Below are 13,035 nucleotides of genomic sequence, written 5' to 3'. Positions count from 1 at the left end.
TCGAATACCGCCGAATGTTTCTATCCTAGGGGTAAGAAAATCTCTCAAGACATTTCACATAAATACTTAGGGGTCTGGTTCGACTCAAAAGGCACCTGAGGAATGCACATTAGACATCTGTATCAGAAATGCCAACAAAGAATCAACTTCATGCGGACAGTTACCGGTACGTGGTGGGGAGCCCACCTGGAAGATCTGATAAAGCTATATCGTACAACGATCTTGTCGGTTATCGACTACGGTAGTTTTTGTTTTCAAGCCGCCGCGAAAACTCATATGTTGAAGCACGAACGCATTCATTATCGTTGTCTCCGCATCGCGTTAGGCTGTATGAACTCGACTCATACAATGAGTTTGGAGGTACTCGCGGGAGTGAGGTACTCATTCGGTGTGAGGTTTTAAATCCATTGGTAATTGAGAATTTCAAGAAGCTAATCGAACGAAACTTCCAATCAAAATTTATGACACTGTACTACTGGTACATGAGCCTGGAGATTGGCCCTTCTTCGAATGTTCCCCATCGTGGTTGCTTCTTAGACTCCTCCAGTTCTTCTGTAGTTTTTGATCTGACCATGAGAGAAGAGATCCATGGAATTCCAGATCCTCGCCGAATGGAGTGTATACCACCAATTTTCACAAGTAAATACAGCCATGTCAGTTGCATCAAAAAGTTTTTCACCGACGGGTCAAAAATTAATGAATCCACTGGATTTGGTGTCTTCAACGAATTGCATAGCGCCGCTCGAAAACTTCAAAATCCTTGTTCCGTATATGTTGCAGAATTAGCAGCTATACACTACGCATTAGAGCGAATTGCCTCTCTTCCCTCTGATCAATACTTCATTTTTACGGATAGTCTCAGCTCAATAGAGGCTATACGTTCAATGAGGCCACTATCACTTTGGCCTATGTCCCTTCACATTGCTCGATCCCGGGTAATGACTAATGAGAGAGCGGACTCACCTGTCAAGGTGGGCGCTATGGAAGGTGATATATACGAGCGTCAAATCGCCTTCAACGATTTTTTTTTCAATTTCTCGTCAACCGGCCTTGTTCAGTTGGCAACGAAAATGGGATGAAGGAGATTTGGGTAGGTGGTTACATTCCATTCTCCCGCAGGTTTCGAAAAGACCTTGGTTCAAGGGGTTGGACCTTAGCCGAGACTTTATGGCTAAACGCGCTTCTTATCGAGTAGGGCTCGCAGACAGCAATCGATGCGGTTGTGGGGCAGGCTATCAGGACATCAATCACGTTGTCTGGAACTGTCCCAAATACGGTATTGACAGGTCCGATTTATATGTATCCCTCCGGGCCCGAGGGAAACCAGAAAATGAGGACATTAGAGATGTGTTGGGAAAGCTTGATCTTGACTACATGGCCCTTGTTCACAATTTTTTGAAGCGCATCAACGTAATTGTTTGATTCCATATTCCACCTCCTCCATATTCCATATTCCATTGCTCCTCCAGAAATTCATTTCAGAACGAAACACTAATAGAAATTTCCTAAAGTTTTCTAGGAGCATTTCTTGATTGCAAATTCCTGTTTGACAAAGGTGATTTCCAATAAGACCGATAAGATATCTGTGAAAAATAATTTTGTCTGTCAAAAGTAATCTTGCTTTGTGGGCAGCGTTATTTGAAAATTATACTAAACTGTCCCTTCTTTTTCTACTCACTGCGTCCATTCCGGCAATACCCATTTTGTATAGGTTTCACACATTCTTTACCCTAAGAAGACGACAATAGGTGGTGGGGTGCCCTGTCAAAAGGAAGAGGAAGAGAGGGGAGGGGTATTCATAAGAAGACAAGCGATTTAGTTTAACTTTTGAACTCCATGACCGATTTCCACATAAAAATCTTAAAGTGGATTTATCCGTAGAAAAAATGGCGCAGTCATAAACCAAAACAATTTAAACACATTCGAATCTCTTTTATTTATGGGATGTGTAGATTACTTCTGCATAAGGTTAACCGCATTTTACAAAGATATGGAAATGCTAATATGTATATCATCTTCCAAACTCAGATGTACATTTTCATGATAGAATTAGAGGCGAAAGTATAGAATTGATAGTTCCATTGAGATACGGCAGAAATTTGTTTTTATATAGTAGTGGATTTTAAAAAGCGAACCGTGGGCAATTTTAGTTACGGACTTCTGTCATAATCCATTAAAAAGAAAGGGAAGAGTATCAGCGTTGAAAAGTGATCAATTTCCACGTTGATACTCTTCCCTCCCTCCCCTTTTCATTATCTAAGCAATCTGAATTTGTTTCTGGTCGATCATTGACCGAAATTACCACTGCCTAAAGTCTAGAAAATAATTCTTGTGTACGATCCATGAAGCTTGTTGCAAATAACTAATTCATTCAATGAAGTCGAACATCCTATTTAAATTCTTGAATAACACTCTTGCTCTTGTATTCTGATCCTGAAGTTCAGTTTGAACAGGCGTGTCTGCAATCTTTGTGGAATTTAGGATTCACTCTCAGCAGTTGGAAGTAAGTAGAGAAAGGTCCCACTGATTGAAAACGAAGGAGGTAAGCCGGATACCCAACATTTAGTCCTTTGAACCGTATAGTTTCCCAATAATCCGGCTCGAAGGACAATTAAAGCCTGTCCACCTTAAAATTTCGGACACCCATCGTCCAACGCGATTTTTAAACATTTTTATCAACCACTGAGACGATCTATTTACATTACAGCTCAATCTCTTCGCTTTACTGCTGCTTTCGGCATGTCTTAGCTATCGTCCAAATTGATGAAATGGGGACAAATCAATTGTACATTATCTTACTGTCCGAAATTTAACGTGGACAGGCTTTATGTTGAATTACCTGACCCTCTTCAACATAGAGAGATAATTAGAGTGCGCTCCCATAAACGTAATTAATTTCAAGGCTGTAGCAAACCCAGTCGTCTGGATTCTTGACTGCACAATTCATAACACAGCTTAAACATTTATTAAACATTTCATTACATAAACATCATTGCTTTTAAAAAATATACTGGCGGAGTTCAACTGAGACACAAAGGTGCACGCGACCCACTGAACTGAATATTTTCACTAAAATTTGTTGGTTTACGCCAAAATTGTTCTAGGCATTTTTTTTAGGAAATTTTATTTGACATTTCACTGTAAATTCCTTCGAAAAATTCTTTTGGGATTCATCCGAAAGTTCCTTAAGAAATTCTTTTAGAAACTCCTTGGGAAACTCCGTTAGCAATTCCTTTAGGAATATTTTTCAGAAATCCACTCAAGTTCTCACTCGGAAAATCCTTCAATAATTCAATTGGAAATTCCTCCAAAAATTCTTTCGGCAGCTCCAATTAATTTTCAAAAAATCCGCCAGTATTTCCAGTGCACATTTATCCATGAATACCTTCGGAAAAGTCCTTGCGAATTACTCCAAAAATTTCTTCGAAAGTTTCTACGGAAAATCCTCTGAAAATTCTTCTTAAGACTTTTGAATGACGAACATTCTTGTACAAAACTTTAGAAATTCCTTTTGTCATTCATTCGGATACTCCTAGAGCTTTGTCCTAGAATTTTCTAGAAGAAATTCCAATGGAATTTTTCGTGCAGCGATTTCCATAAAAATTAATAAAATAATTTCTGAATTAATTCCTGTAGATATTTCTGAATTTCTTTTGGAGGAATTCCCTTAATAATCCTTAGAAGAATTTCTGATCAAATTTCCTGAAGAACTTACCAAGGTTGTCCTATAGAAATTTCCAAAGGAATTTGTGAGAAGTTGGTGAAATTCAAAAGTAACTCTTCTAAGAAATTTCTGAATTCATTTGCAAAGGGTTTCAAAGGAAGCCCTGTTGGAATTTTAAAATGAATTCCTGGAATAGTTTTTGGTGCAATATCAAAACATTGAAAGTATGCCTGAAGAATGAATAATTCCTGGTGGGTTTTCCCATAGATTTGTTTAAAGTATTAACAGAAAAATGACTAGAAAATTTTCCAAAGAATTTATGGATAAATTTATGAAATGACACCAGGATGATTATTTGAAGACTTTTTCGAGGAATTTCCGGAGGAACTCCTGGATTAAATTGAAGTTTGGTAATGGATGGATTCTAATCTTTTTTTTTAATCTTTTGTTTATTTTGAAGCCGAAATCAAGTTTAACAATTCATTTCTAAATTCTTATATACAGTGTTAATTTTTGGGGAACCGAAAGACTCGCGGTTTGGTCGAGGTTAGGAAATACAATAATACAGTAGGAAAGGGAGGGAATTTAGGGTGCTTAAGTAATTGCGATGCTGATGTTCACATAGTTGATATTCTTGGCGATGTTTCATATCTGTAACGGGACAAACAAACATTTTCTTGGGAGACAATGAGAGGAAGACATACGAAAGAGGTTAACGACAGACATTGAAATGGGCAGCTAGAGGAAGACATTCGATATGGAGTACGACAGACAAAGGGATGGGCAGACTAAGATCACAGTCTTACATCAGCAACTTTCACAAATTGGTGGACGAGAGACATGTATTCGAGATCAAGGCCCGCCAACACTTCTCTTCTTCTTATTCTTCTTATTGGCATTACATCCCCACACTGGGACAGAGCCACCTCGCAGCTTAGTGTTCATTAAGCACTTCCACAGTTATTAACTGCGAGGTTTCTAAGCCGAGTTACCATTTTTGCATTCGTATATCATGAGGCTAACACGATTTTACTTTTATGCCCAGGGAAGTCGAGACAATTTCCAATCCAAAAATTGCCTAGACCAGCACCGGGAATCGAACCCAGCCACCCTCAGCATGGTCTTGCTTTGAAGCCGCGCGTCTTACCGCACGGCTAAGGAGGGCCAACACTTCTCTAATAGTTTGTTTTCCTGTTTTCCTCGGACCCAGAGATGTTCAGTAATGCTGAGGGTTTTCTTCGTTTGCAATCTTGATTTCAGTGTGAAAATAAGGTTTTGTTTTACTAATTACGTCAACATTTTTGGTGAACCAACATTACCACAATTATGGCAGCGCCAGCGCCACAGTTCAATCATTTGAAATGTTTTGAAAAATAAGAAGTCCATAATATTAAACTGATTCTATTTTGAAATTTTCAACAGAGTTTAATAATTAAAATGAGAAAATCGAAAGATAATTGAAAATTAACTTATTGAAGGCGTTCGTTAGGGCGTGCTGATATTTTTTTTGTTTCGTGGAAAATTCTTTATTATTTATAGAAATTTTGCATTATTTAAGGAAATAGTATAGGTATTTATTTGTTGATTATATATTGATTTCTTTATTGCCAATTTCCTATTTTTATGGTAAATTTCAAATTCTTTATGGATATTTTATTTAGCTGCCAAAATTAATTGCTGTCGATTTACAATTTAGTAACTGTCGACTACGAATAGTAACGTTGTTAAATGAAGTATGGTCGATATGGCCACTGTGTTCTCTGAAATGGATAAATTCAACCGAAAAAAGCAAACAGTTGGATCCAGAGGATGTGGACCGAGAATAATATCACAACGAATCATGAATTCTGTTGAGGCCAGAAAGCACTTGTTTTCTAGAGAACCAACCTTCGAACCTTTTTAATTAATTTCACCAAAATAGTTTCCATTTATCGTTCCACTAAATACAAATAGCTGTGCACTCGAATGAGTCCCACTTAAATTAAACTGATCGATATAGGCACCTAACACAAAACCATATTTTAACGTTCCGAATGAGTACCTCATGGCAGTCAGTGGTTGAATGGAGTGAGCATTCGGCGCCCATAAATCGATTAGGGACACGGCAGGTATTTCCGTCCATCGTCATAGGGGCTAAAACCATCGAAAGCAACATCCATTTGCTAGAGCTCCACTATAGCAGAACGTATCTCCTGAGCTTAAGATTTGATACGAATGAGTTTGTCAAAAAAGTGTCTCTTTTATTGGTTTTCGAGACTATGACGAAAAGACGAAAATACCTGCCTTAACCCTACTGTTCTTTTCATGTCAGTACAGCTCGAACGGTTGTTCGACGAAGTGTAAGCCGCTCACATGCAGGGGGCAAGCTGAGACTGCTACGACCATCCCCGTTGGCTGATTTTCTCCGCTCGATGCTAATGGTTTGGGTAACCAAGTACTAACCATCAAGGGATGTGCCTTGGCCGGGCGCCTCAGGACCGCTCTGCATAATAAACAAGCGCAACGAAGTGAGTGGGCTCAATTTCGGCCGATATCGTTGCCTGAACGCTTTCCTAGGATCGTTAACAGAACCTAGGATACACTGACTGTCGCCAATAAATTTCGTACCCGCTCCCCGATATTTATTGAAGGCTGCGAAATTTCCGCATAAATATTTCCAGATTTTCCCTCTGCCGCCTAGCAGAACACGGACACACGCACAGTGGTTGGACAACGAGCATGTATAAAAATAAACTTGAACTTTTGGGGAGAATATTTCTTGCAAAAACTTTGATAACTATGAATAATGGAGTATGTGGCAAAGTTGCTCCAAAAATATTGCAAGCATCTCCATAAAAAATGGTTGGTATCCAACTTTCACGTACGTCTGTTTAGAATATAATTCTTCTTCTTCTTCTTGTTGGCATTACATCCCCCACTCGGACGTTGCCGTCTCGCTCATTCAGCACTTCCACAGTTATTAACCGCGAGGTTTATAAGCCAAGGATCCATTTTTGCATTCGTATATCATAAGGCTAACACGATGATACTAGACCGGCACCGGGAATCGAACCCAGTCACCCTTAGCATGGTCTTACTTAACTATTATATGTGGTTGACTACGGCGGGAAAGTCTACTTTGTCATAACTTTTTTATTGGCCACATTATTCATTAATGCTAAAATGATAAACAGCTTAGAAACTTGGTTTACAGCCGTGAAAGCCTTTGAAATTAAAATCAGACTGATGATAAACAAAATTGTTTTGTTTGGCCAAAATATCGAATAAGGGTAGCATTACGCATCCCTGAAAATATATTAGGTTGAAAACAAAAAAAATCAATCATTCCAGTTTCACGCCACTGTACGCCGGCTAGCACACAGCAGGCAGCTTCTCCTCCTTCTTTTCTATTTGCGTTTTACTTGATTCTCATCTGGGTCCAGTTCCAAAATGTTTGCGTTTCTCAAATCCCAACGATCCGAAACTGCAGCGGGAAAGTCCTCGATTGGAAAAGTTGCCCAACCGGCAACCCACCTCGTTGCCGTTTGTACTCACCGAAAAAGTGTCCCTGAATAAAAAGTTTTCATCGCCAGTCCTTCGGCTTATAACGTGCGAAAGGAATCCCCAAGTCTGTGGCGTGTGCACAAAAACGCGATAGGGGAAAATCTCAGCTCATTTGACCTTTTCTTATAGGGAAATACATTAAAGAATCATGATAGTGTGATATGGGGCGAAACTAATGGTTCTATTACACCATTTACTATTTGGGCATCCTAATCTATGGCGAATACTTGGCGCGCTAATAAACTCCAGTTAACTTCAAAGCGTTGAAAATATCATAATGGTACTTATGAGAATTAAAAGTATTTATGTACTAGGGAATGTTTACTTGAGAAACAACATCTGAGAACATTGAAACTATTTTCAAGAAAATTGGAACGGTATCAATTGGTTTGCGGGTAAGGTGTGTTGTTACTAAGCAAGACTATGCTGAATGTTGCTAAAATGCTCCATAGAAAAATAGAAAATAGCTTAATAATGATACCGTCCAGATTAGTAAAACGATGAGTACATTTTTAGTAGTGTAGTGTCTCATCCACTGACGGAAGTTGATAAAAGTGTCCGGATGAAGTAGGAAACTGTCCCAACCCGCTCCCTTTGCTATACCCGATTTGTTACATGCCACTGGCTGCCTCCCTGCTAAGTGTGTTCTACGGCTGAACGATTCGCAAGAATGAGAATGTGTCTACCATGTTTTCCAAGATTTTCCCAATCTAACCAAAGTGGCACGAAAGCTTGTGTGCATTGATGCGAAAACTGGTACTCTTCTGCAACCAAAGCCCTGAATGTTTTCTTTTTTTTTTCTTCAGCATTCAAGGCTAGCAAATGGACCGATGGGAATCTGTGTTACTCACCTCGTACCTACAGCAGTAGCACGTGCCTGTGTGGTTGTCACAGTTGTGTGTGATTGCACGCCCAAGCCGGGTGGGAAAACGGCAGTTGTATACATAAAAGCAACGCATAAATATTCCAAGAGTTTGTACTCATTGGCCCAGAAAATGTTTACATACGGTCGGTGGAAAGCACTGAACCACTCGGATGCCATCCCATCCATGTTGTGTGTCTACTTTCGCTCGCTCACATGGCCCTGCATATGGTGGTGCAGTTAAGTCAACTCGGCCAAAGTTCATGCGATGAATTGATTTTGTGAATTGCCACTAGAATCAGCCGACAATGAAGGCGTTTTAGGATAAAGCATCGTTCCAGGCGGTTTTCATCGCGATTTTTCCATACAATTCGCCCGATTCTTAATGGGGATTGCTTCGAGCGCAATAGCAGTAAACGGGCTATGAGGACAAGGTGAGCCCGAAGAAATGGCGTTTGTCGATTAGATTGCAAGGTATGGAAGTTTAACAGTGTCAAGCTGCAACATAATAAATACAACGACAGATCGAATTCAATAAATATTTAGTCGCCATAGCAAAAAAAGACCACAAAGTGGAAGGGTGTGAAAATATAACCATTTCGTTTATGGGTGGTCCAAACAATATAGCATTAAAAAGAAAAACTAGTTTCAAGATTCAAAGGTGGATTATTCAGGATTTTGATAGCAAAAAAAGAAAAATACTTGACTAAACATGAGAAGTGCTGAATCTGTTGACCAGGCACAAAATCTCTCCTTTATTTTATTCCCAGATGCACGCTCGATTACGCAAAAATCAGAGGGAATAATTTTATGATACACAAATTGCTGTATATGTGATAAAACATCTTAAATTGACTGCTTGTCTGATTTGCATCATGTGCCTCCCATTTATTGAACGAAATTTCAATCTCTCTTCCGTTTTTCTTCTTTGTTTTTCGACAGAACCATCGACGGAAATTATAGGAGCACCGGATCTGTACATCGAAAGCGGATCGACGATAAATCTGACGTGCGTTGTGAAAGACTCCCCCGAGCCACCGGCCTACATTTTCTGGAATCATAACAACGTGGTGAGTAACGACCTTTCGCTGTTCCGCTGTTTTTTTATTGTTCCGAATTTCACCGAAAAATAGGGGGAGTGATTTTTAGTTAGATTGTCGTTTCGCTGAAAAAAAAGGCAGTGAAGTATTGCTTTAAATAGGATCTGGCCTTCCCAGCCATCGTAACCAGAATCAGAGCGAGGCGTTAAATGGTGGGGAATTTGTTCGAGATTGATCATTTGGAAAATAATTCTATGAATTAGTGTAAAATCGAGATGGTTCAACATATAATACGACCGGTGGAACTATTTGTATTCATGTTTTTGGTCTTTTTTAAGTTTTATTAGAGGATTCATAGCGCGAATAAATTCAATATATCGTTTCGGTATGGGCGGACTCCACAATCTATTATGTTTTAATTATTACTCAAAATGTCAAGCTGATCTGGTCATAATAAATAAGTGGCATTGGGCTAAAACGCGGTCTCGCAGTTTTGTGCAATGAGCCTTACCAGTTTTGCACAATTCCTCAGAAAGTTCTAAGATTTGTGTCAAAATGTCAACGCAGTGCGCCCGTACCGAACCGAGATATTGATTTTATAAAATGCGTTATGAACAATGTTTTTCCGTTGTGCAGTGGTTTGAAGTTAATAATCAATATGATATGTAACCAGGGATTGAACTTATCATTTCATTATCATTTAGTATTCAGCCAATAACTCATGCCAGAGACAGAATTCCGAAAAGTGTTGTCTAAGGGTACATTGCTCTATGTTTAATATTAACAGCGTGAAACGCTAGTATCATTTAATATACTAAATGATAATAACACTTATTATCATTTAGTATGTTAAGTGATACTAGCGATTCACGCTGTAAATATTAGACTTAGAGCAATGTACCCTCAGACAAAGTTGTAGAGGGATAATAGCGCTAGAAGTCCGCCATATAATAATTTCCGGAATTCCGCCTCCAGGAATGAGTTATTGACTGAATACTGAATGATAATGACATGATAAGTTCAATCCCTGTATGTAACTTGTCTTGAAAATTTCCCTAAAAGAGGCGGATTTTACGTACCTGCGTGGTACTTCGTCTACGGTTCGGATTAATGCCGTCTACGGACTACAGTTGCACATACTCAATGACCAAGACAATCCTCCAGCAGAAGAAAAGAGTTGAAGGGTCCAACGGTGACGTTACGCAAAGGAATCAGATCCCCACAAGTCTACTGTATCAGCCAGCAACCTTACTTTAAGATATGAAAGTTATGATGATCTTCTGGTAAGGTAACAGAACAGAAAAGCCGTTTCCCCCGCAACCATGACTCCCCCCAAACTGCTTTAATTCCAACCACTGTGCATCCGATCGAGCCATTATCTAGTACTTCTCCACCTGTCGGTGCCACCAGCGGCGAATCTTCTCCAAGGCCCCTACTGATGTTTTTTACTCCCCACAATCAAAGATATCCAACAAAGACCATATGACTAGCTTGCTTCCGAGCTCTTACGAGTGGTGCAAACCGCCTATTTGAAAGATTTTCATCCTGGGAGATGTCCAGCTATCGTCTTAACCTGTCGCTCGCCAAGCTAGATTTCGGTCGGCTTCTTTCATTTCTTTATTGAGACTGCGCCGGCAGCAACCTCTACTGCGATGCCCAGCTGGGTTCCAGTCTAAGGATTGTTTACGCTCCTACATAAGGTGTGGCCGACCCAGCCCCACTTCCGATGCTATTTCCCGAATGTCAGTTGTTATCGTCTTCTGGTGACAACGACGATGGAGCTCGTTGTTTGAGATCTAGTTGGCACGGATTATGTACTGCATGCATCTGCTGAAAAACACCTCCAGCAATTAAGTGTTCTCCGCTGATACACACCATGATTTGCTAGTGTATAACAGCACAACTTTTCCGTAAGATCTGAAAATTCGGATGTTGGTACATTCACCTTACTTACTTGATGGGCTACAGCTCTTCGATGAACCTTAGCTTATTGGAGGAACCTATCTCCACTGGACTCGATCCTGGGCAAATCGCTTCCAGTCGCCCTCAGGTCCTCTTCAACTGCAAAAAGCCATCGTGTATGCGGCCTTCCACAAAGCCTGCGGCCTCTTCCGGGTTCTCTACTAAATATTATCTTCGTTTGCAGTTCTTCCGAAATACGAACAACGTGACCAGCCCACCGTAGTCTGCCGTGTTGAATAAGCTTAATAATATCCAGCCCTTTATACACCACGTACAGTTCGTGATTCATGCGGCGCCGCCAGATACCGTTCTCATGTTTACCGCCGAGTATTGTCCGCAGCATCTTACGCTCAAACACTCCGAAAGCTCTCCGAGCAGCCTCCTTTAACGTCCATGTTTCATGGCCGTATAAAGCCACCGGAAGAATCAGAGTAGTATACAGCGCGAGTTTTGTTTTCGTTTGCAGACTACGGGACTTAAGCTACGAAGTCCGTAATAAGCCCTATTTGCAGCTGCAATACGCCTTTTCACCTCGCGGGTAACATCATTATCGCACGTCAATAATGTTCCAAGACACACAAATTCTTCTACCACTTCTAATTTTTCACCATACAGCACCATTTCGCTACCACCACCACTAATGAACCCACGTTGATTGCCAGCGACCATGTACTTCGTTTTGCTGGTATTGATCGTGAGTGCAATCCTCACTGTCTCCCTCTTAAAAGGCACAAAAGCCTCTTCCACGGCACAGCGATCAATCCCGATAATATCGATATCGTCCGCAAATCCCAGGAGCATATGCGATCTTGTGATAATGGTACCGGTTCTTTGCACACCAGCTCTCCTAATCGCTCCCTCGAGCGGTATATTGAACAGTAGATTCGAGGTGCATTCACCTATCTGCCTGTATTTCTTAAACTCGCAATGGCAGTTTTGGACAGTGTAACATATTTGTGACCCTCAAATGTACACATTTTGGACACCCCCAATTAAGTCTCTTTAAAGTCGAATTATCAATTCGCTCTGGTCAATTGTCCCGAAGCAAAGCCTAATATTTCTGTATTCAAAATTCTAAAAAAATCAATGCTTCCGCGGTATTCTGGGTAGTTGGGGCGCCTGTAGACTAGGTGCTCACTTTCCCCTGGAAAATAAACTCTGCTGCCAGGTCGGTCAACCGTTTCTCTCCTGATTTGCATGCCAGGTACCAATATTCAGCATTTTTAGCTTAGCTCAGCTTTGATTGACTACCCATATCTATAGTTGGCCAGGGAATATTTGCGGTCGGTCTCCGAGGAAGCATTTGAATCTACAAGCATAGTTCTTCTCGACAATGGATCACCCACCTTTTTCAATGGCCACTTCACCACCGCCACGACGGGATTCCATACAAAAACAATTTTGATATGTTCAGAACGCCCACTATTACAGCACCATAAAACAAACTGAATGAAAGTTAAAAGAAAAACTGCTGTATTGAACCTACTACCGCATCGTCAGATGTTATCAATTAGGGGAGTCAAACTAAGCGGCATATGATTTTCGCAAAACATGGGAAGAAGGATAACAAATTTTTGCACCATCGTTGGTGTTGGAGTTCATCGCACTGTAAGTTATTCGGATAAAGTGGATGGTGGAATAATCTGTTCTCGCGTGAGTGAGTAAGAAATCTGAACCCTGCCGAGCTGTCATTCGCCCATTTTATTCTGGTCTAGCCCCCACCTTGAGGGAAGTTAAGGATGCCATCCAACAGCTACAGACCAATAAAGCAGCTGGTAAGGATGGTATCGGAGCTGAGCTCATCAAGATGGGCCCGGAAAAGCTACCCACTTGCCTGCACAAATTGATAGTCAGAATCTGGGAAACTGAACAGCTACAGGAGGAGTGGAAGGGGTTATATGCACCATCTACAAGAAAGGCGACAAGCTGGAGTGTGAGAACTTTCGAGCGATCACCATCCTTAA

The 13,035-nt window shown here is 40.6% G+C and overlaps 1 protein-coding gene across 6 annotated transcripts in view; it reads left to right on the top strand.

Moving 5' to 3' along the window:
* The window catches only part of LOC134224943 (zwei Ig domain protein zig-8-like), a 951,761-nt gene that overhangs the window by 876,478 nt on the left and 62,248 nt on the right, over positions 1–13,035 (top strand). For all 6 annotated transcript variants that reach the window (XM_062704593.1, XM_062704592.1, XM_062704595.1 and 3 more), the window contains one exon: positions 9,012–9,139. In XM_062704593.1, coding sequence (XP_062560577.1) covers positions 9,012–9,139 — 128 coding nt within the window. The remainder of the gene's footprint in view (positions 1–9,011; positions 9,140–13,035) is intronic.

The sequence above is a fragment of the Armigeres subalbatus genome, chromosome 3 (assembly GCF_024139115.2).
Source record: "Armigeres subalbatus isolate Guangzhou_Male chromosome 3, GZ_Asu_2, whole genome shotgun sequence".
NCBI lineage: Eukaryota > Metazoa > Arthropoda > Insecta > Diptera > Culicidae > Armigeres > Armigeres subalbatus.
This window is presented reverse-complemented; position numbering and strand designations above follow the sequence as displayed.